Source organism: Cimex lectularius, unplaced genomic scaffold (assembly GCF_000648675.2).
Source record: "Cimex lectularius strain Harlan isolate CLEC.00 unplaced genomic scaffold, Clec_2.1 scaffold95, whole genome shotgun sequence".
NCBI classification, from domain to species: Eukaryota; Metazoa; Arthropoda; class Insecta; order Hemiptera; family Cimicidae; genus Cimex; species Cimex lectularius.
This window is the reverse complement of record NW_019392779.1, coordinates 387,053-408,077: the sequence shown is the minus strand read 5'-3', so window position 1 is coordinate 408,077 and position 21,025 is coordinate 387,053. Positions and strand designations below refer to the sequence as shown.

General features: G+C 34.1%; 3 protein-coding genes across 4 annotated transcripts; 2 read left to right on the top strand and 1 right to left on the bottom strand.

Moving 5' to 3' along the window:
• Nucleotides 1–263: 263 nt before the first annotated feature.
• LOC106667851 (60 kDa SS-A/Ro ribonucleoprotein-like) lies at nucleotides 264–8,457 on the top strand. 2 transcript variants are annotated; one of them, XM_014396071.2, is made up of 10 exons: nucleotides 264–561; nucleotides 4,447–4,631; nucleotides 4,685–5,012; nucleotides 5,137–5,284; nucleotides 5,386–5,449; nucleotides 5,524–5,747; nucleotides 5,805–5,913; nucleotides 5,973–6,218; nucleotides 8,013–8,170; nucleotides 8,228–8,457. In XM_014396071.2, exons 2-10 carry the CDS (start codon nucleotides 4,455–4,457, stop codon nucleotides 8,373–8,375), a joined length of 1,602 nt encoding a protein of 533 aa, XP_014251557.1. In that variant the 5' UTR covers nucleotides 264–561; nucleotides 4,447–4,454; the 3' UTR covers nucleotides 8,376–8,457. The 2 variants fall into 2 exon arrangements, with proteins under 2 accessions (XP_014251557.1, XP_014251558.1); XM_014396072.2 differs by having other exon boundaries at nucleotides 265–556.
• Nucleotides 8,458–9,820: 1,363 nt separating this feature from the next.
• On the top strand, nucleotides 9,821–15,074 carry LOC106667859 (60 kDa SS-A/Ro ribonucleoprotein-like). The gene is made up of 8 exons (XM_014396086.2): nucleotides 9,821–10,060; nucleotides 12,417–12,512; nucleotides 12,584–13,107; nucleotides 13,171–13,318; nucleotides 13,393–13,680; nucleotides 13,741–13,846; nucleotides 14,458–14,700; nucleotides 14,769–15,074. Exons 1-8 carry the CDS (start codon nucleotides 10,053–10,055, stop codon nucleotides 15,060–15,062), a joined length of 1,707 nt encoding a protein of 568 aa, XP_014251572.1. The 5' UTR covers nucleotides 9,821–10,052; the 3' UTR covers nucleotides 15,063–15,074.
• A 211-nt stretch (nucleotides 15,075–15,285) lies between these two features.
• On the bottom strand, nucleotides 15,286–19,674 carry LOC106667860 (peptidyl-prolyl cis-trans isomerase NIMA-interacting 4). Its single transcript, XM_014396087.2, has 3 exons — nucleotides 19,506–19,674; nucleotides 15,580–15,699; nucleotides 15,286–15,521 (listed from the first exon to the last, which is right to left on the bottom strand). The coding sequence occupies exons 1-3, from the start codon at nucleotides 19,605–19,607 to the stop codon at nucleotides 15,363–15,365; spliced, it is 381 nt and encodes a 126-aa protein (XP_014251573.1). The 5' UTR covers nucleotides 19,608–19,674; the 3' UTR covers nucleotides 15,286–15,362.
• Nucleotides 19,675–21,025: the final 1,351 nt, after the last annotated feature.

Below are 21,025 nucleotides of genomic sequence, written 5' to 3'. Positions count from 1 at the left end.
TACAAGCGCATTCTAGTGTAGTTTTCTTCTGAAAATCGTCAGTGTCTTGATAGAGACAGAATTTCTCAAAACTATTTCTGGTTTTAATTCATAAAAAAAACCGCCTTGACGAAATGTTTATTTTGTTCGTTTGATGATTTAATAAACATACAAATATATAAAAATAATATGTTTATGCGTTAAAATAAAAGAGAAAACTGGCTAATTGTCGTTTTGCCATGTTCAGATACCCTTCCCAGGTCTGACTAGAGATTCCACGCCCCTCCTACACCTGAATTCTCTACATTTAAAGATAAATTCCTCTGGTGAATAATTTTTAAAACATATTTCGACAAGCGGCCTTAGTTTAATATCGAATTTGACGGAAAAAAAATTATTTTACTGGCATTGGAACAATTGTCCCGTGGACATCGCGATTCAGTCGGACTGGGTGAACCTGCGGAAAGTCTCTTGTTAACAATTAGCAAGAGGTGCGGACTGGGTTCTGTCTCTGAGTTTGTATCTCTGCGATTCTGGAATTTCCACCACTGGAAGGGAAAAAAACCGCTTGATTCTGGTGAGGTCAGGAGATGTCCGTCGTATTTATATTTTTTAACATAAGATATAGCAGACTCAGGGAAATCAGACTTAAAAATGGGATATTTCTACTTTTTTTTTCTTTTTCCTCCTTATCCCTACTAAAAGTACAACGTTGAATCACCCTAACATAAAACAACAGAAATTACACATAAAACAAATCTAGGTTAAATTAAAAAAAGAAATTCCCTACTCAAATATCTTGATTCAGCATCATAGACATATAAAATCTAGTTTGTTACTTATGGAAACTTTCTTACATTAAAATGATCCCATAGCCTCAACCCAAGCTACTCATCATTTTATCATTTCTTCTAAATTATTTGAAAAATTAATTGACAAAAAAATTCTCTTATTTTTTTGTATTTAATTTTATTTTTTCACGAGGGTTCGCAACTTCATGGGGTACCGGTGGTTTTGGAAAAAAAATTGCAAGTTTGTCGTGTTGGAATGCAGGGCTGCTGGATTCGAACCCAGGACCTTTGCAGTGATGAGTGCCTCTCATGCCTAAACCGTTGCGGTCACTGATGCCCCTAATTATCTCTATTGCTACTAAAAACCATACCAGACCATCAATTTGGCTTGCGAACCCACCATTCCACTACTCGTCAACTTTACAGATTTTGTTTCTTCATGTCTCAAGCAGAAACTGTACGTGACGAGTGATTTTATTTGTTCATCAAAGGTCAAATATCAATAAATCCTTTAGTTCCAATTGTTTATTAATCTATTTGGAAAACTACTAATAAACAGTTGGAACTAACAGCCGTAATTGATGAGTTTCACCAAAATAACGAACTTCGAAAAAATAATTTTTATATGTTTCTCAGGCCTTCGATAAAGATTGAGGGTATATTATACGAATTAAAATGATTTTTACCCCAGCCCTATTATCCAATTGTACAATCATACCTCAAGGAGAGATTTTTCGCAGTAAACCAGAGATTGGAGATTTCTGAGATGAACGAAGTGTTTTCAGGTGTGCCACAAGGGTCAATACATGCTCCGCTGTTGTACACAATTTTTATTTCTGACATGGCCACAAATGAAATGCACTTACCACCTCATACTCAGATGACACTGCCATATTAACAAGTTTTCCCTCTTCTACATAAGCTTCACTTATGTTATAAAACCATATAACAATCGAAAAATAGAGTAATTTTTGGAAAATAAAATTTAACTCCTCACAGTCACAAAATATCACCTTTACCTCTGCCATGAGACTTGTCCTACCATATATTTATACAATGAACCTGTTCCTCAATCTGACAAAGTTAACTATTTAGAAATTACATTTGATAGAATACTAATTTAGAATCCAAGCACACAATTAAAAAAAAAAAAAAACCACATTCTGTTTTCACACACGGGTTTGTTGAACTACTCAAACGTATTTCGGTATTGCACCAAGAACTTATTCCTCATTGAAGATGGCAAAACGCATTTGAGTAGTTCAATAAGCCCCCGAGCGAAGATAGACCCAATACTTTAACGTTTATTTAATAACCTGACTCATCTTGGCAGTTATATTTTACTGCAGAATATTTTTTCCAATCATATATAACAGTAAACATATTCTACACACAAAATGTGCAGTAATAATCTTTAATCATTTATTTTTATCATGGAGTTGAAATAAACGTAAAATTTACTAATAAAGATGGCAAGATGCTGAAATGCGTCTTTCAAACTGAACCGGCAAAGAATGGCATGCCAAAAGAAAAACCTAGAGCTTAGTTTTTAGGCAGTACAATCTTGACATTTATACTTTACTGCAGAAATGTATATAGACATGTTTTAACCACAAATTACATAATAAAAATCTTGTTTTTTTACTTGACAGTTTGTACATGAAATATAATCTCCAATAATCACAGTGTATGATAAAAAATTTAATTTTCTGCTTAAGCAATCCACGATTTTGTCGATTAATTTAAAAACACAAATCTTCATTACTGATATGACTTTGAGATAGTTGTGATAAAAAATGGAACCATGCTAAATATGCCAAAAAAAACTACACTGTCATAAAAATCTTGTTTGCAAGAACAACTTTATACTCCTCCCCGAAAAAATTAATAAATGAAAAAACCCTTGAAATACTTTATTCATAGGCCCATCCAGAATCTATATTTTCAGTCAACAAAAAAACACCTTCATCTGTACAAGCAATGCAAGTACATATAACATTAAAATCATAATTGTCATTCTGTGACCTCACATCCGGTTGTTTTAGGTTTGCTTATGTTTAAGCAACAGAAAAACGAAAATCATCATGGCAATTATATTTTACTGCAGAACCATTTTGCAATTATATATAACAATAAACATGTTCTCCAGACAAAATATACAATAATAATTTTTACTTGATTGTTGACTATTCTGAAATAACTCACTACCGAAGAAGGCGATATGCTGAAAGCATCTGATCTAACAAACTGGGGAGGATAGGAATCTAAACACTGTCTTTAAATAATAGTAAACATAAAAACATATTTTTCTGCTCAAATTGGTCATTCCTGTTCAAAAAATAAATTAATTAACAAAAATAATGACAGAAAAGCATATTTCTAAACTAATTACAGCTCAGTAAATAAAAATATATCCTAAAATTTAGAGATTAATATTTAAATTTTCTATTGACAACCAATCCTTGCTCTAAATTTGGAAACAGAAATGCCAGTTTGATTTAGTAATTTGAAAGATAAATATTTGTAGATATTAGACGAGCTTCACGGATGAGGCCATATCTAATTAGTTTTGATGGTTGGTAAAAAAAAAAAGTTAAACTGCGTTGTTAATCTGAAATGTTATGGCAGACAATAGACCAGTATAATAAACATCAATATACATGAAAATCGAGATTTTCCATTAATCCGAGATCATATCTGGTGTTTCGGTTGGCTAACAAAAAAAATAAACAAAAATCTACAGTGTTTAATTATGTTCACTGCATTTGTAAATGGAAATGACTAACAACATACACTATAAAAATCTTTGCTTCCTGCCCTCGGATCATCAAATGGCAACAAACAAATAACGACATTAATTACGAGCAGTTTCAAAATTGATAAACTGAAATAACAGCTTTGGCAGCCATCCTGTAAAATAATAAATAAAAACTCAATTAAAGATGGTGAGATTTCTCTTCAGGGTGATAAACCTCTAATTTGGTCGTTACTGATCATTTAGATCTGTCTAATCCTGCTGGATTGGGCTCTCAAATGCATTTAGGCATGTCGCCACCTTCAGTGTGTCATTTAAAGGATAAGAGAAGAAACAGGATAAATTTAAACTTGCTCTATGAACAACCGTCTTCCACAAAAATCTTGATTTTCCTCTCTACCATTTTTTATCTCTTATATATATTATTCAGGGTGGGCGACCAAGACCCGAGGGGTTTTAGCCTGGGTAGACTCGTACTACTCTCTTATTACTTATACTTACTTTTTTATCTCTTAGTTTTGTTAGTTTAAAAAACGCTGTTTCTATTTCTTTGCACTGTTACTAACAACCATACAGTTTATTGTATGAATGTGATTTTCGGTTCTTTCAATTTTTGCAGGTAAAAAACAAATATTTACATTCCATGTTATATCTGTTTTGTACAATTGGGTAATGGCAGCTTTGTTAGAAAAGTCTTGTAATTATAGACAAACATGTAGACATAGTTACAAACAAAACTAAACCTGGATTTCCCAACAGATCACATCTGGTCCCATTAGTTGGTTAATTCAAAACAAAACTTTCTATTTAGATATGTTTAAAAAATTTGAAAACAATTGTATGAACTAATTACAATAATTAAATTATTCTAATAAAACCTGAAGATTTTTGGTTGTGTATTACAATAAATGTACATTTCAGGACCAAAAATGGAGGTATCGTCTGAAACAAAGCTCAGGCGTTTTTTGCTTTATGCCAGCGAAAGCAATGTTTATTTGCCAGGGAGCAGGCTGCAGTGGAAATTTTATGAAAAAGAGAATCTCGAATCGTTTAGGACATTGCTCAAGAGCTTGGACAAGGACGTTGTACTCAAGTTGATCAAATGGGTTCGTTTGATGTTATCTTGAGCCCAGCACAAGTATAACCTACGTTGTTGTAGGTGCACGGTGAAAAACTGTCACCGCATCCTGAAGTCATACCTTTTGTACTGACTGAGTGTTGCCGCATCAAAGAGTGGAGGGCAGACGCACTCAATATGGCTACACTCATACTCAGAGACGTCGACGATTTTCTATTGTTCTTTAAATTCGCCTTCGAGGTCTCGCCAAAGTTGGGGACAGGAAGAGGTGTGAAGCGATTTATCAAGACCTGGTACGATAGACAGCAGACCGTCGAATTGGTAGGAATGGTAGGTGAAAGACCCAAGTTTAGGGGATGGCGTCATGCCGACCTTATAAAACTCGCCCATCTAAAAAGCGAAAGACCTGGTAAGAAAATATTTTACACACAATTCTGTTAAATTAGAGTAAATTGATATTTGTTTAAAGTATTTTCTTTCTGTAATAATTTTTTATTTTGCATTTGCGCTAAATTATATTTGTTTTACAATAGCAAAGGCAGCGATTTACGCCTATGCTGTTGGAGGTGTTGAAAATATGGTGAAGAAGTTTGGACAGGATGAAAATGCCAAATGGGTAGTTGACCACCTTGTTAAGATAAATGAGTTCAAAAAAGAAAAAAGCCCTGATAAAACAATTGCGTAAGTTAAAACTTTTCTAAATTATTTGGACAGGAGTTATTGAATATATTTCACAAAGTACTTGAGATAGTATTTAAAATGCAAAAAAAATAAATTTTCAGAGTAATCGAGGAATACATTCTTTCAATTGGTTATGTCAACCATATTCACTACAAAAACAAAAAGGTAAACAGAAATTCTTATCAGAATTTCTCAATGGAATAAAACATTTTAAACGCAGTTCAAATTTGTTTTGAAAGGTGTGGAAAGCCGTTTTGCCAAGGATGACAGTCGATGAAATCGTACCGAGGCTACACTTGCTCAGCAAGTATGGAATGTTTCGTTCCCATCAGAACAAAACGTGGGATCCTCAGTTCATCCCTCTTCTTCTAGATCGAATTGTGAATAAAACGAATGTGACGAGATCGAAGATTCAACCGAGCACAATTTGCCTCGAGCTCAACCGATATCAAAATGAACCAAGGTCTGTTCTTTACAACAAACTTAATTTTTATTTACGCTGATTGATTTTGGTTTTTAGCTTAAAATATCAGACTGCTGTTAAGAGAAACAAACGGGCCAAAAAGGCACCGCAGATATCTAAAGAATATGTCCAGGCCCTTGAAGAAGTGATGTTAATGGCTTTTGAGGTAAGAGATTCTTATAAAACAACAAACAAACGAAATGAACCAATTGTTCTAATTTTCAGAACATCAAACCGACAGGATTAAATTATACGATAATCATCGATGATTTCAAACTGCAGAGTAGAAGGTGCGCTTACAGGCGGTTCATTTCTCCGCAAATTGCCGCTGCCGTACTCGCCCTCAGTTTGAACAAGGCAGGAAACGACGTTAAAATTGTCACCTTCACAGGGAAGAACATTGAATTCTGGACCGGCCCAAAAACGACCAGCGTGCATTCGCTGGCGTCTGTATTCGGGACCGAAAGCTTAGTAAGTAAATTCGATTCAATTCAGAATTCATTGGGTTGTAAACGTAAAATAAGTCCGTAGCATTTGTCAATAATTTTTTGTTTGGAAGCAATGTTTATTTTAGTCATTACTGTTCCCTATTAAAATGGATATGTTAAGGTATTTTTATTCATCGGTTTTGTTCAAGATATTCTATTTTTTCAATTGTTTTGATAATTTAAAATGGAGGAAAAGTAGTGATTTTTTGATATTTCACGTTTTTTAAATACTACAAAGGGGAATCTATAGCTCAGACTGCTAGGAAAATTTGTTATGTATATGGTAATGAATCCTACAGGTCATTGCCGGTGAGCACTCAATAGACTAATTCTAATTGCAAAGATACGAGTGATATAGCAACTCAACAACACACAACTAGAGAGATAGAACAGTAGATATAAGGCAATGGCAACAAAGAAGGAATACCTCTCAAAAAGCCAGGGAAAAGCAAACACATTGAAATCTACCGTTATCTTGCCCAGATGCTTACGAGGCATGGGGACTTTGCAGGGAAGTTGTACCAGTTTTGCCTGCACGATTCGCCACTTTGCAGTTGGGGTGAAAATGAAACTTGCACGTCTAATTGAACTTAAGAGCCGTAGCCAGAGAGAAAAAAAAATTAAATTAAATTAAAAAAAAAAAAAAAATGTACACAAGGGTTGGCTAGAAGAAGAAGAAGTATAAGAGGGGAACCTCATTCTGACCATACCTCAGTGAGGCCCATCAAGCGCAGATCCTAACTAGGGCATGAGGAGTGACTGCTAGAATGGGAGGGAAAAATCATTAAACCACTCTGCCGGGCCATAATAGGCAGAAATGTGTGGTGATTAGTGACCATTAGTCGATGATTGTTCAGAAATCGTGAGATGCGATCTGGTGTGATGTAGGTTTCAGAAAAACATTCTCTTTATCGTGCCAACGTTTCAATCTTTATTGAGATCATCTTCAGGGCCTGGGATTTGCAAACATTGTTTAAATTTAACAAAAAAATATAGGATGTGGAAAAAAGTGAATTTATACAATGCATAAAAATTTTTTTTTTTATATATTCAATCAAAGTACAAGGTAATGGCCAGATTGTCCTTTCAGGATTATATAGAAAAGGATAAATAGGAAAAGGAAAGCTAAATTGTTCAAAAATTAGAACATGTTTTTCTGAAACCTACATCACACCAGACCGCATCTCACGATTTCTGAATAACAATACGCAGAAATATTAGTTTTTGAAGAAGCAAAGCGCTCATTTATTCTTCACCTTCCAATCAAAGATGATAACCAATTACAAGCTTTTGACTCAAAAAGCACACCCTCAACTACACATCACACTCGTAAGCATTTCAATGTTTCTGAGCAGCTAGATAAGTCTGTCGAATTCCCATTTTAAAAAAGATAAATAATGGGATGAAGAGTGGCAGTGGAACCTGGTTAGTTCTGGAAGAAGATGGAGGGGTTCCATGGCCCGAGTGATTAAGATGTCCAACTCGAGTCATTAGTCAGTCAGAGTAGCAGTTCTGGGTTCGAATTCCGGCAAAACCCATGGCTTTTTAATTGATAACGGAAGAAAAATATATTGTAAAGAGGTCTGGTTCCTTGTCCACAACACCCAATGGATATTTGGATGTTTAGACTTCCTGTATGACATTAAGTACGTTTTACATAGAAGATAGTGGAACAAAATGGTTCATATATTGTTGATCCCTTATCAAAAAACACTATGCACTTATTTCACAACCCAATATTTATTACATAACTAATTTCAATCTCTGCTTTCTCTAGGCGAAGCCTTTTATAAGGTCTATTATCAATTTCTGCAGCCCTTTAAATTCAAAAACAGAAGATACAGATGTATTTGTAATACTTGCAAATACGATTAAATACGGGAAATATCTCGACGTTGTAAAACAACACAGGGAGAAAAACCCAAAATCCCCTAGGTAATTTTTTAATTTTAAATTGCAAAACCAATATTTAAACGTTATACATTCGTTTAGGTTCGTCTTCTGCAGTTTATGTGGTCTGAAATACTCGGGGCCGATCGATGATGAGGAAAATGCCATCATTACAAGCGGTTTTAACGACAGGCTTTTCCAACTCATCAACGGATTCGGGAAAGAACCTCCTGCCAACACAGATGGCTAATCACTGCCTTTGCAAACGTTAACAGTACTTTAATTTAATTATGATTGTGTATAAAATTAATCAATTTTTACAGCACTTTAAATAACTTGATTTTTTTAATGCTTTATTTTATAATATTAATTAAATTAACTAATGTTATTTAAAATGATTTATTGTAGAAGTGGTGTTATTTATATTAATCAAAGCTTTGTTAAGATTAGTATGTAATGTTATTTTTACTTTTTTTAAACTTTCTTTACTGTAATTGTTTCTTGTTATACTTAATAGGGATCATTGGATATAGAAAGAAAAGTAAAATAAAAACAAAGCATACTAGATTTTAAAAAAGGAGAACACAGACTTCTTTGTGAATCAAAACAAAGAACTTAATTTTTCTAAGGCTGTTATTTCTGTTAATTCATAATTAGGTTGAAGTGATCGGACAGGAGATTTATATGAAGTGTTAAACTGATAGTTCAATGATTAAATTTATTTAGAATTTAAAATTAAAAAAAAAGAAAAAAAGCCAGGTCTTTCGAACTGTGTATATGCCGTAACCAAAGCTTTTCCCTTGACATAATTAAAAATAATTATATGTATTTAAAAAGAAAACAAAATCAAAGTTGTGATTTTAGTTGTTTATTATACAGAGTAAATTTGTTTTTGATTTTCTTAATTATTTTTGTTGTTATGTATTTATAATTTTACTAATATATATGTATCCTTCATGGAAGACCCATTAAAGCAATTTAAAAAAATCTTTATTAATTTTGTAGTCATGAAATTATACAATTTTGTTTTAAATTTATGTTCCTTAAGGTTTTAATTTGTAATATTTTTATTTTATCCCCCCCCCCAGTTTTGTATGTAATTATAGTTTATATGAAGGAAAATATTGACAGTTTTTCTTTTTTCTTTTGTTTTGTTGTAAAAGCAAAATGTGATGGAGATAAAATATTACAATAAATAAGTGTATATAGGTATTTTATTTTTTACAAAAGGACTATTGATTGATTTTATAAGAAAAAAAACAAACAACAAAACAAACTTAGGATCAAGAATGTGTCTTACGTTCCAGCTCTTCCTCAGACTCTTAAAAAAGTTCTTTTTCATTTTTGTAAAAAAAAAAAAAAAAGTATTTTTAAACAGATAAATTTTTTTTTAGATTATTTAGAAAGAAAGGAAAAATGGAACAATTAAAATTTGTATTGTGAATAAAATAAGCACAGTTATATTCTGTTGTTTTTATTTTCAATCCTTTAATTTTCTTTAAATTTAAATATTGTGAATACACTTAAAATCATGAAAAGTTACAATTTTCAAAATGTTTTGTTATCTTCTTTGAAAGAAGTTTTTATTTTGAAACGAGTTTATTCAACCCTTTTTTCCTTTACCTGTTATTTTCCAGTTGAATGGGAGAAACGTCTAATCCCTTTCTCAAAGGGGGATTTGTGACCTTTAATCCTACCCGATATAACTCATAAAACTCATTGAAATCTGGCCCATTTCAGTTTTGAACAATGAATTAGAAAGGTAGTTTTTGGCTGGCTTTCCAACCCCGGAATGCCCCACCCCCTGCAAAGGGCCTTTACAAAAAGGGCCTGCCACTGCCCCAAAAGTTCAATTTAGTGCCTTGTACTGCTGTGCTCACTGATTGGATTTATACAGTTTTTACAACTTTCCCTTCAAGAATCAAAAATGGCTCTGTAAGTAGATCAATTTAAGCAAAAATATAGAGAAAAATTCAACTCTTGAATATGGATATTTAAAAATGTTAAACCTCTCACTTAAAAAATTAACAATTTACATAAACTCTATAATTTAATGAATTTAATAATTTTAATAAAATTTATATATAAACAATAAACAAAGTTTAAGAATAGATTTGCCCATAGTAGCTTAGATAATAGAAATCCAGCTTAATTTTTCCTATATTTTTGAAAAAATAGTTAATACAAAGAAAAAAAACCTTGTGTTTAAAATGAGAATTTTATTTTAATTATTTATACTTTTAATTGGTCTTGGTTGAGATGGAAAAGCAAGTGTCACAAATGATCATTGCCTTAGAATAAAAGTATGATTAACAAAATAATTTCTACGGTCAATTATGACTACTAAATACATATATGGATTAATCTATATGTTTAGCTATCATAATTGACCATATTAATTATTTCAATTAATTATTCTTTTTATCTAAGGTCTTGGTTGTGATGAAAAAGTGGGAATTGAACCCTGCTCGTGACACTGACTTTTTCATCTCAACCAAGACTTTAAATAAAAAGAATAATTGATGTATGGATTAATATAATTTATACTCTTGAGAGGTATGAAGCTTTCTTGTATAAATTCTTGAATAATTTGTATAAATGATAAACATATCACGTATAGAAAGTTTAAGGCCATATAATTAATTTATACTAAACTATAATTTAATGGGATAAACAATTTTAGTTAAAAATATTAAGGTTAAGTTGGTTAAGGTGTCAGACTCTTGGCAGTCATTGGTTCGATGTCCACTGTTGGCTCTGAATTTTCTGACTCGTAAGGGTGTCCGCAACGATCAAAAGTCAACACGATAATCAATAGTGGAACCCTGTTGGGAATCTCGGGAGCCTGAATGCTGCCTGATCCAATTTAAAATGGAAGAACCCTGAACCCCAAAAATAGAACTAGGATCTGGGTATAAGCATGGTCATGCTGCCCAGATGGTTAAGTTAATCCTAGCAATCTATGAAAAAAATGACGCATTTTTTAATTTTTTTTTAAAAATATTTGTAAAAATAGTTTATAAAAGGAAAAAAACTGGTTTTAAAATCAGAAATCTGCTACTTATAGGAAATTGAAGAAAGTCACATTATTTATTACATTTAATTAAGGTTTTCAGTTGAGATAAAAAAGTCAATGGCTCGAGCGGGATTCGAACCCACGATCTTCGGCTTGATACGCCGCTGCTCTACCACTTGAGCTATCGTGACCTCCATCCACTCGGGCACTAACTTCCCATTTCAACCCCACCTTTTGAATTTTCCCTCCTTGAAAAATGGCAAAAAGTTGGGGGGAGATAAGAAGTTAGTGCCCGAGTGGATCGAGGTCACGATAGCTCAAGTGGTAGAGCAGCGGCTTATCAAGCCGAAGATCGTGGGTTCGAATCCCGCTCGTGCCATTGACTTTTTTATCTCAACTGAAAACCTTAATAATTGTAAGATATTAATTGGTCAAGTGGACCACGAAACTAGTGGACACATTATTTATATTAAACTATAATTTAATGGGATCTAAAATTTTAGTAAAAATATATATTTACACTAACGGGTTTGCAGTAGCCAAGTGGTTAAAGCATCCTGTTGGCTAGGAGATATGGTTTCATGCCAGCCAACACCTCTGGCTTTTCTGACCCTTGAAGGTGATTAATGATGAAAAGTTCAAGACCCTGATTTTGTGATCCTCAAGAATATTTTAAAATTTCTTTTTCTTTCTTTTTTGGTTTCTTCAATCTAAACACCCAAAATGAAACGAGGCAGTGGGTCAGGATGCAGAGCCCATTGGGTTCCACCTGACACTCCTAGGAATAAAAAAAAAGCTCTTTTTGGCTGGAGCTTCTGACATCTAGGTCATTTCAGCCCCCAACTAAATCTATATTCTATTTACCCTTTCAAACACTACATTCGTACAAATAAATACATTCATAACATAAGTACATCCATACAGTACACTCATTCGTTTGGTCGGTGACCACACCTACACTCAAACTAATCTAGATTGGGGTTGATGTAGTATAATATTCTGCCATCAACCCCGAACACACACTCATACACTCTCAACGTTCGAGGGACGATGATGACGTTATATTTCACCCTCACCCCTCGCCATTCACGCTAATAAATACATGCATTCAGACAAAACATATAGACACACAACACATAAGACATATTATATAAAATAAAAGACCCCTAAAAAGCAAAACAGGGGACCAAGAAACCCGCTGCAGTGTTCGAGTACCATTGGATGGCATATGTAGGCGTGCATAAAAAAAGCTTATTGAAAATCAAATTTGCACAGGAGGAGATATGCTGACAGATGGTCGAATAATAGACATGTAAATCCTGCACATGATGAAGTGGAAACAGCGAACAAGGAAGGCCGATGGAATTTAAGGTTTGTCCTTTTTTAAAAGAGAAATTCAGGTTTTTTTAAAGAAGTACTTATTTTAAAATTTAAAATTACAGAGAGTTGGAATACCAACTTGAAGGCATTTCATTAGGAAGGAGATTAAAAAGGTTTCTCACGTACAACAGCCAAACATCAATTTACAATGCAGGCGTAAAATGCGATACTGTATTTCACTGCAAGAATTCCCTCATGCTCTTCAGGGAACTTCTGAGGCTCATGGATATAGCACAAGTGCTGGAGATTATCGAATGGGTCCATTCAAAAAAGATAAACAGCCATGTTGAAATAATACCGTTTGTACTGTCGGAATGCTGCCGGTTAGACAATCATAAACCAATAGTTTTGAAGTTCACTTTGAAACTGCTCAGGAAAAGTGAGGAGTTTCTGTTATTTCACAAATACTGCTTTGAAATCGATCCAAAAATCAGAGTCGACCTTCTGGTAAAAAATATGATCAGGGAGTGGTATGCTTTGCATGATAGCCTTGACATCGCTGACATGGTTACAGAAAATTCCACTGTTGGGATTTGGGGGCATAATATCATGTTGAAACTCGGTCATGTCGAGTCTAGGAAATCGGGTAAATATTGCATTTTAAAAATAAAATCCCAACTTGGATATTTTTTAATTAATATTTTTACAGACAGGGCTGCTTTGTATATCTACGCAACTCAAGGTTTAGAAAAAATGAATGAAAAGTTTAGAAATGACCCAGAAGCTGCAGTAATAATCAAACACTTCAACCGAGTGAATAATTTTAAAATGATGTTACATCCATTCAAAGCAGCACAGTACGTTTTTATTGTCATATTAAAAAAAAAAATATTTATGTAAATCATCATGTTTAACATTTTTTTTTTTTTAGAGAAATAAGTTATTATCGTCACTCAGTTAGGGTAACGAATGACTATCTTCTGAATGAGAAAATGGTCTGGAAAGCGCTTCTTCAGCAAATGGATCTACACGAACTGCATTTCTGGCTTCCTCATTTAACCAACTTGAGCACTGAGTACGAAGACGATGCTATGATGTGGGACCAGGATTTCATCCTGCACATTTGTGACCGCATTGAAAGCCTAGGGGCTGTTATCCAATCGAGAATCAGCCCTTGCAGGAGCTGCATAGAACTACAGAAATATCTGAACATCGATAGGTAAAGGAAGAATTTTGTCGATTAAAAAGAATAAAGAAATTAACAATTTTTTTTTTCTAGAGAAAAATTTCATCCTTTGTATAGTGGACAACCAATAAGAATACGATATCCTATCAATGAAGACATAGTTACAGCGCTACAGGGACAACTGACTAAAGCTATAAAAGTAAATATGGTTATAAAAAAATTTAATGTCTTTTTTACATTAGCAAGAGTCCATAATGTCCAAGAGTTGAATAATGAACAATATTTTGTGTGAATGTCGGGGTCAGAAATTCCAGGGGTGTGGTGGGAATCGAACCCACAACATGGAGGTCTATGAGCAGAGACTTTGCACAAACCATTAAAGTGTAGTAATCCGTGGTGGTCGCCTTATTATTCTTTACTAATACTAAAGTAAAAGGCAACTATTTAAAAATTGTAGCCCTGTTTTGTCTGAAATATTGCTTTGTTAGCAGGTTTTTAAAATTTGTTTAGGTGGTAGGTAGAGAAAAGAAAATCTAAGTGTTTCATAAATATTTCTTTATTTTGTATTTTTTTGGACTCATCTGCTCATCCTCAGCAGCCTGTCTGTTGTACGGAGACTCGGATGGGCCGGTAACCAATAACTCTTATCCGAAGGTCGTGGATTCGAATTCCACTCCTGATATTAATTTTTCAACTAAACCATACTTTGCATAGTAATTAAAGTATAAATATTGTATTTTTACATTTAACACATATTTTGTTAAAAAAGTTTATACAGTTGAATTTTAAAAAAATTGATTACATTTATAGAACAACATCAAACCGGTGAAGTTAAACATGACATTAGTCATTATCTGTGATCAACTGCCCCACACGTTGTGCCAACGGGCTCTCTACGTGCCAGCCGACATAGCAGCTGCTGTTATTACGTTGAGTTTGAAAAACTCGTTCAAATCAACAAAAATCTTGGCTTTTGACGAAAACGATTTTCAAGATTTGAGCGAGGAAAAGACCTACTCCAGCCTCATGTTGTCCATAGAGGCCAAAAAATGTGTAAGTCTTGAATACAGATCCTTTTTGATAAAATTATTAACTTTTTTATTTATTTATTATTTTTTTAGAGTGAAACAAAACCAATGGATGTTTCTAAGATACTGAACTTCGAAAACAAAGATGTGTCCGAGACAGACCTATTCGTCATAATAGGGAAAGCGATCAATTACGGGGATTATATGGGCATGGTTCAGAGTCATGAGGATAATCCGAGGGAGCCGAAATTCGTGTTTTGTAGCCTCGGTGAGAGAACGTCAGAAGGGCCTGATCACAGTAACATACTGGCGATAACAGGCTTTGATGACAAGGTGTGCTCAGTTATACACGCTTTTGTAATGGAGCCATTTGTATTTACCTTGTAAATTTTTTTTAAACTATTTACTTTAATAAAATGTATGTATTAACTAACAAATGTATATACATATTTCAATAAACCTGTCAATATTTTGTAAAATATATTTTCTTTCCTTAATTCACATAATTTTTATGGCAAAAATTTTTTCAACCAAAAATAGTTAAATTAGTGATTAATGAAAGTAATCTTTGCAAAAGATACATTACATAATATGGTATAAAAACACTGCATAATATTGAAAAATAATTTTTTAACCCTGCACAGCGACGTTAAAAATGAAATCGAAACATTATTTTCCTTTACAAAATTACTTTTTCCCTTCGACCATAATAATGTGGTAGCCAAATTTTGTTTTAATGGGAGGATCTGTGTATTTTGGGTTTGCGACAGTCGAGATTGGAAGGTCGAAAGCTGCATCTTGGAACGGGCCGACCATCGAGCCCCTCGTCATCCAGCCTAAGTCACCCTGCGAAAAGTTAAAAATTCTAGATGCAAGGCGAAAGACAAAATGATTCATTACTTACACCCGATCTGGCCTTGTCCTCACTGTATTGTGCAGCGACGTCTGGGAATTTCATGCCTCCTTTTAGCTTTTCAAGGGCTTCGAGGCATTTGGATTGTTTCTCACAAAGAATATGTCTTACCTGAAGAGAGATGTAGTTATTTATAATAGATAAATTTAAAAAAATCCTGACATTATGCCAGAGAGCGCCTTGGCAAGAATAAAAAAAATTCACTGTGCATAGTAGTGACTTGTTAATTTTTTAGATTTAAATCATTGGATGGCTTAACGCACAGTTACATTCTATATGTCCAACTCCAAAATGGTGGAATAATTCTTCGTTGGTTTCATTACAGAAAACCGTTTTCAGTCCGATAATTCTTTGTAATGGCTGAAGTCTTCTGTTGAGTTCTGATCTCTTTAAGTCTTGTCTGGGGATTCCATGCTAAGTCTAGGTATAGGTAGAGTACCTGACTCGAGTCGATGTCGAAAGTTGGATGTACAGTTGATATCTGTAGTTCATTGTTGGATGTACACTGTGGAGGGAAAGTTTTTTTAAATTCACTTCACTTGCTAACCCCGCTTCGTAACGGCTTTTTCCCAGATGAAAATGTCTGTTTCTTGGAGCGCCTGTTTCATTTTATGTGGACCAGTTCAGTGTAACGCTGTCTTTTAAGTTTGAATTCTTATAAATTTAATGATAACCCAAATATTTTATGTCAGTATGGGAGAAGAACTGTCACTATGCCTGTTCAGGCAATGGTTGCAACTTTTTTACCCAAATATCTGCAGAAACGTATCACGCATTTGTATAAAAATGCCGTACCCTCAGGATGGAAGAGATCTTATTGTCAAAAAAACATCTATAACTTTGTGAATTGTAGTCCATTTTTAGCAATTTTTTTTATATTCTATTGGTCTTAAATAGCTGTTTAATACTATGTAAAAAAAGTGCAGTCATTGCAAAAAACTTTTCTAAATTTTAATCCGAACAAAATACATAAAGAAACTAACTTAAATTCTGGATTAAAATAAGCACTGATAGCAATTGTTTATAAATTTCTAATTTTGCTTATTTTGTAGAAAAATGTTCCTCTTTCCAACAATGTATAATACGACATGGTTTCTTAAAGTTTAAACTGAGAAATAGTGAGAGATTTGAAAAAGTCTATTAAAATCCTCATTCAGTTTTATTTTGAACTTTGTACACTATTCTTTGATGTTAGAGGTGTCAAAAATATAACTTAGTTGATTTTTTTTACAAAGAAATAATTTTATGGCAGTAAAGCAAACTTCCACAGAAAAAAATATAGACAAAATACAATATAGAGCTATAAGAATCAGCTTGGGGGCAATGAATTCCACCCATACTAATGCACTACTGATAGAAAGTAAATTGGAACCTCTTAATTTTAGGGGAGGATTAGTGGCCAAGTACCTCTCTTTTTGATTTAACAACCACAGACCTATAGCTACCATGTAACTAAACCTACTGGAATCCAAGTATATCCCGGATGATATAGCTTACACAGACATCAGCCTCTACTGCTTCACTTGTTTATTCGGCAAAGAGTACTTCTTGCAGTTATCCACTCCAAATACAGTGGGTTAAGCTGGGCGAGCAATTAGCAAAATTAAATGTCATAAGCAATCAAGAGGAACTGAACAGGCAACCAGATTTCATTAGGGGAGGCTTTGTAACTAGATGTAGCCCAGTAGTGTCAGTCTTGTAGATAGATGGGTGTAGCAGGTGCTGTCATCTTAGATGTTGATAACAACTATCAGATCATGATGAAATTAAAACTCATAACTTTTTCAGTGGAAGCCATCACTATAAGAGAAACTTTAAATTACTCAGTGCACAAAATGTCAAAAATTCCATCATCTTTTTGGATAGTCTAAGTGTGTTGCTAGCCTTGAAAATTACTAGTGAACATCAAGAGCCAACATTATTGGCAATCAAGAAATGAACAATTGATCTGTCTTTCAGAAATAGGAATGTCTATTTCTTGTAGATAAAAGGTCATGGTAACAATCCTAACAACAAAGTAGATCTACTTGCCAAAGAAAGTTCAAAATCTGGAATCCCATTCAAGGAAATCTTGAGCATGGATATCAACGCTCATAACACAAAAGTGATTTGGATAAAGTAGCAAAAAGAGTACAATGAGTCTGAATACCTCAAGGGACATTAATGGGCGAACATTCAATCAAACCTGGTTCAGCAAAGTGAACAGACCCAGTAGATTTTTCACACATTATATCAATTACATTTAAATAACAACATGCCTATATAACTAAGAATAATGATCAACGAAATTTGTCCACGTGATACGTTCTCAGCGGCTGATGCTAATCACGCCATCCTAGCATGCCCATGAAATTCAGTAGAAAGAGATAACCTCTTCAAAAAATTAATAAACTGCTCAAAAATTAATAGGGATATTTGTAATTTATTATTATTCTATTAATTCTAATTAAATTAACTAATATATTCTTGTTATTTTTGATAAAATAAAATAGAAAATACAAACCAAAAACAAAAAAATGTTAATCCTCAGTTTTAATAACTGATTTACTTAAGAATAGTAAACAAGACGATTACTCATTTTGTAAATAAACATATTTTCTAGTCTTTTCTCCATTTTAAACTAGTTGCATTCTCTTTAACCATGGAAAGACATTATCTTGAACCAGAAGTTTGCAATATGATGGTGAGAATGAGTCATCAAGGTCACTGGCAAGTGGATATTGCAGAGGCTATTGGTGCTTCTTAGAGTGTGATCTCCCGGGCTTTAACCCGATTTTTTTTTTTTTCGAGGGTTCGCAACAGCAGAGGTCATATAAACCCTCAGGGTGCCAGTGTTTTTGAAAAAAAAGCCCATTTGTAAGTATGTCGGGTTTGAATGCAGGGCTGCTGGATTCGAACCCGGGATCTTTACCTTACAGTGATGAGCGCCGTTTCAAAGACTAAACCTTGCGGCCACCGACGCCCCCTAAACCCGATTCTGATAGTATAATGCCTACAGTAAGGCCCGGTAGTGGATCTCAGCACATCATGATGCTAATGGAGGACAAATATATTGACATTGCTGCAAGGTGGGACCCTCTCCATAGTGCCCGCCAGATCCTAAATTAAGCTCAAGATGTTTTGGCAATGCCTTTATCGTAGGTCGCTTTGAGACGACCTGCAGCAACAGCCTGTCACCAGCAACTCAGGAGAATATGGTGCGAGCGCCTAGAAGAGAACACCAATTGGAATGCTGTTATGTATACTGATAGACAGCGTTTCTGTCTTTAATGATAGAGGGTCTACCGAAGCGTCTACCGAGAACTGGGGAAGCGTACAATGCCTCAGTTAATGCTCCGTTCAGTGCCGTTTGGAAGAGATGGTGTAATGGTTTGGGCTGGGAGTTTTTACACTGGAGGACGAACTGGACTCCATATTGTTGAAGGCAACCTCTCCAGACCTCAATCCCACTGAATGCACTGCATGTTTTGCAGATCCGATCACCATCTGCAGCCAGTTGACCTGTACCAACTGAGTGCAGCGTTGCAACATCTATGGAGTGAAATTCCTTATGAAATTAATGACAACCTTAATAAAAGTATGCCTAACCACAGAGGTTTTAGCTAACAGAGGACACTATACAATGTAGTAATTGGTTAAAAAAATATTATTCCCAATAAACAAAATTATGGAATAAAACCATTTTATTTTTCAAAATCCCTAAATTAAATTTTCCTTCAGTAAAAAACATCATTTCTAATGCATTTTAATGAATTTATAATAAAAATAAAATAAAAATGCTAAGGAAAGTAAATACTATATAATTGGCAATATCTCTATTGAATTTTGAGCAGTTTAGAAAAAAAACTAATTACCATTTGGGGTGAAAAAAAGGAAACATTATTCAAATTGAAACAAACGGGTACGAGCTGGCTTACTTTGACTGCAGTTCCTCCTTTTTTCTCCTTTGATTTTCCACCTTCGTCGTCTTTCGACTCTTTGCCCTTTTTCTGCTGTGCTCCACCTTTTTTTGGAGGCATTTCGACTAATTTCAAATTTCAAGAAACTAGAGCCTGTTTTCTGTTTTGGCCAACGAGCATGTTTGATAATATAACCTCCTTATGGTTATCGCGCCGATACATGAGACCTCAGTGATAACGCGATTACAACACAAACTTTTTAAAATAACACAAATTACTAATATTAATTATTATCAAACGTAAATTTAACAAATAATGATAAATTTGCCTGTATCATAAAACAAACAGAGATTGAACAGGCCCAAGAATTTATGAATCGCATGATAGAAGTTATGCTTGGCCTAAATGAACTGAAACTTGGCAAATCAGCTTTTAAAAACTTATTTAACCTTAAGTTTGTCCTGGGTTCAAAGTTCTTCTTAATCATGCCTTTTATTAGTTCTAAAAAGGCATTAATTAATAAATATCAAGGTGTTTCGACGTAGACTGGGCGAATTTCCATGCAGTATGAATGATAAATATGCAGTATGCATCTAGCTTTGTAAATAACAGTAGTGTATTACCACTACCTAACCCAAATCTGCGACTAGGCATTCCTAAACTAGCTTTAAATTGGAGGTCGATGGGTTCTTCAGTGCTGCCTGACTGTCTGAGAATATGTTTATCTATGCGCATTTTAAATTTATTGTGTACAGTTCTATTACATGGATCTCAGTTTGAAAAATTGATGGTGTGAGGCTTGGAGATTTCGCAAGGTTAACATTTGGGTCTTTGACTCCTGCCTTCACTCTACGTTTCAGTTTTAGATCCATCAGCACTTTTATATGTAATCCTCTGGATGTACGGAATGGTGCCACTCATAAAAGCAAGATCCACTGCCCCTGTAATTTTTGTATTTTCTTTAATTAATCCTGTGTCTTCTTTTCTAAAGTTTTCAGACGCCATAATAGGATACGTTTTTAATTTGTTAATTTTTCACGTCCAGTCTGTAGACATTTCTTTGCCCATCCATTTCATTTAGTTCCGCTTTTAGCATAAACCTTTTCCGGTTCTGGTCCAAATTGTGTGAGTGCTTCTGTTTTTCTTAGTTTATCAGCCTGTTCGTTGCCTTTAATCCGTGGTAATCACATCTATGTTGCCCGATTAGATTTTCCCAGGAGCTGGAGAGATGTTTGGAATTTCCGGACCAGCTTTGAATTGAAGGTAGAGGAGTTTAAATCCTTCAATTCTGCTTGGCTGAGAATATTTATATCTCTGCTTCTTTTCATCCTAGGCATTTCTTGTGAACAGATTGTATGGATCTCAGCTTGGAAAAATAATAAATTCTATCAAAGTCATTGCCATGGTATTTGATACACATCCTAGCAGTACCCTGTTTTTGTTTTTGGACGCATTGGGAAGTCGTCAAGTACGCATTTCACTCGAAAGTTTCTTCAATGTATATATTTTTTTTAAATAAAAACAAGTCCTTATCTCTG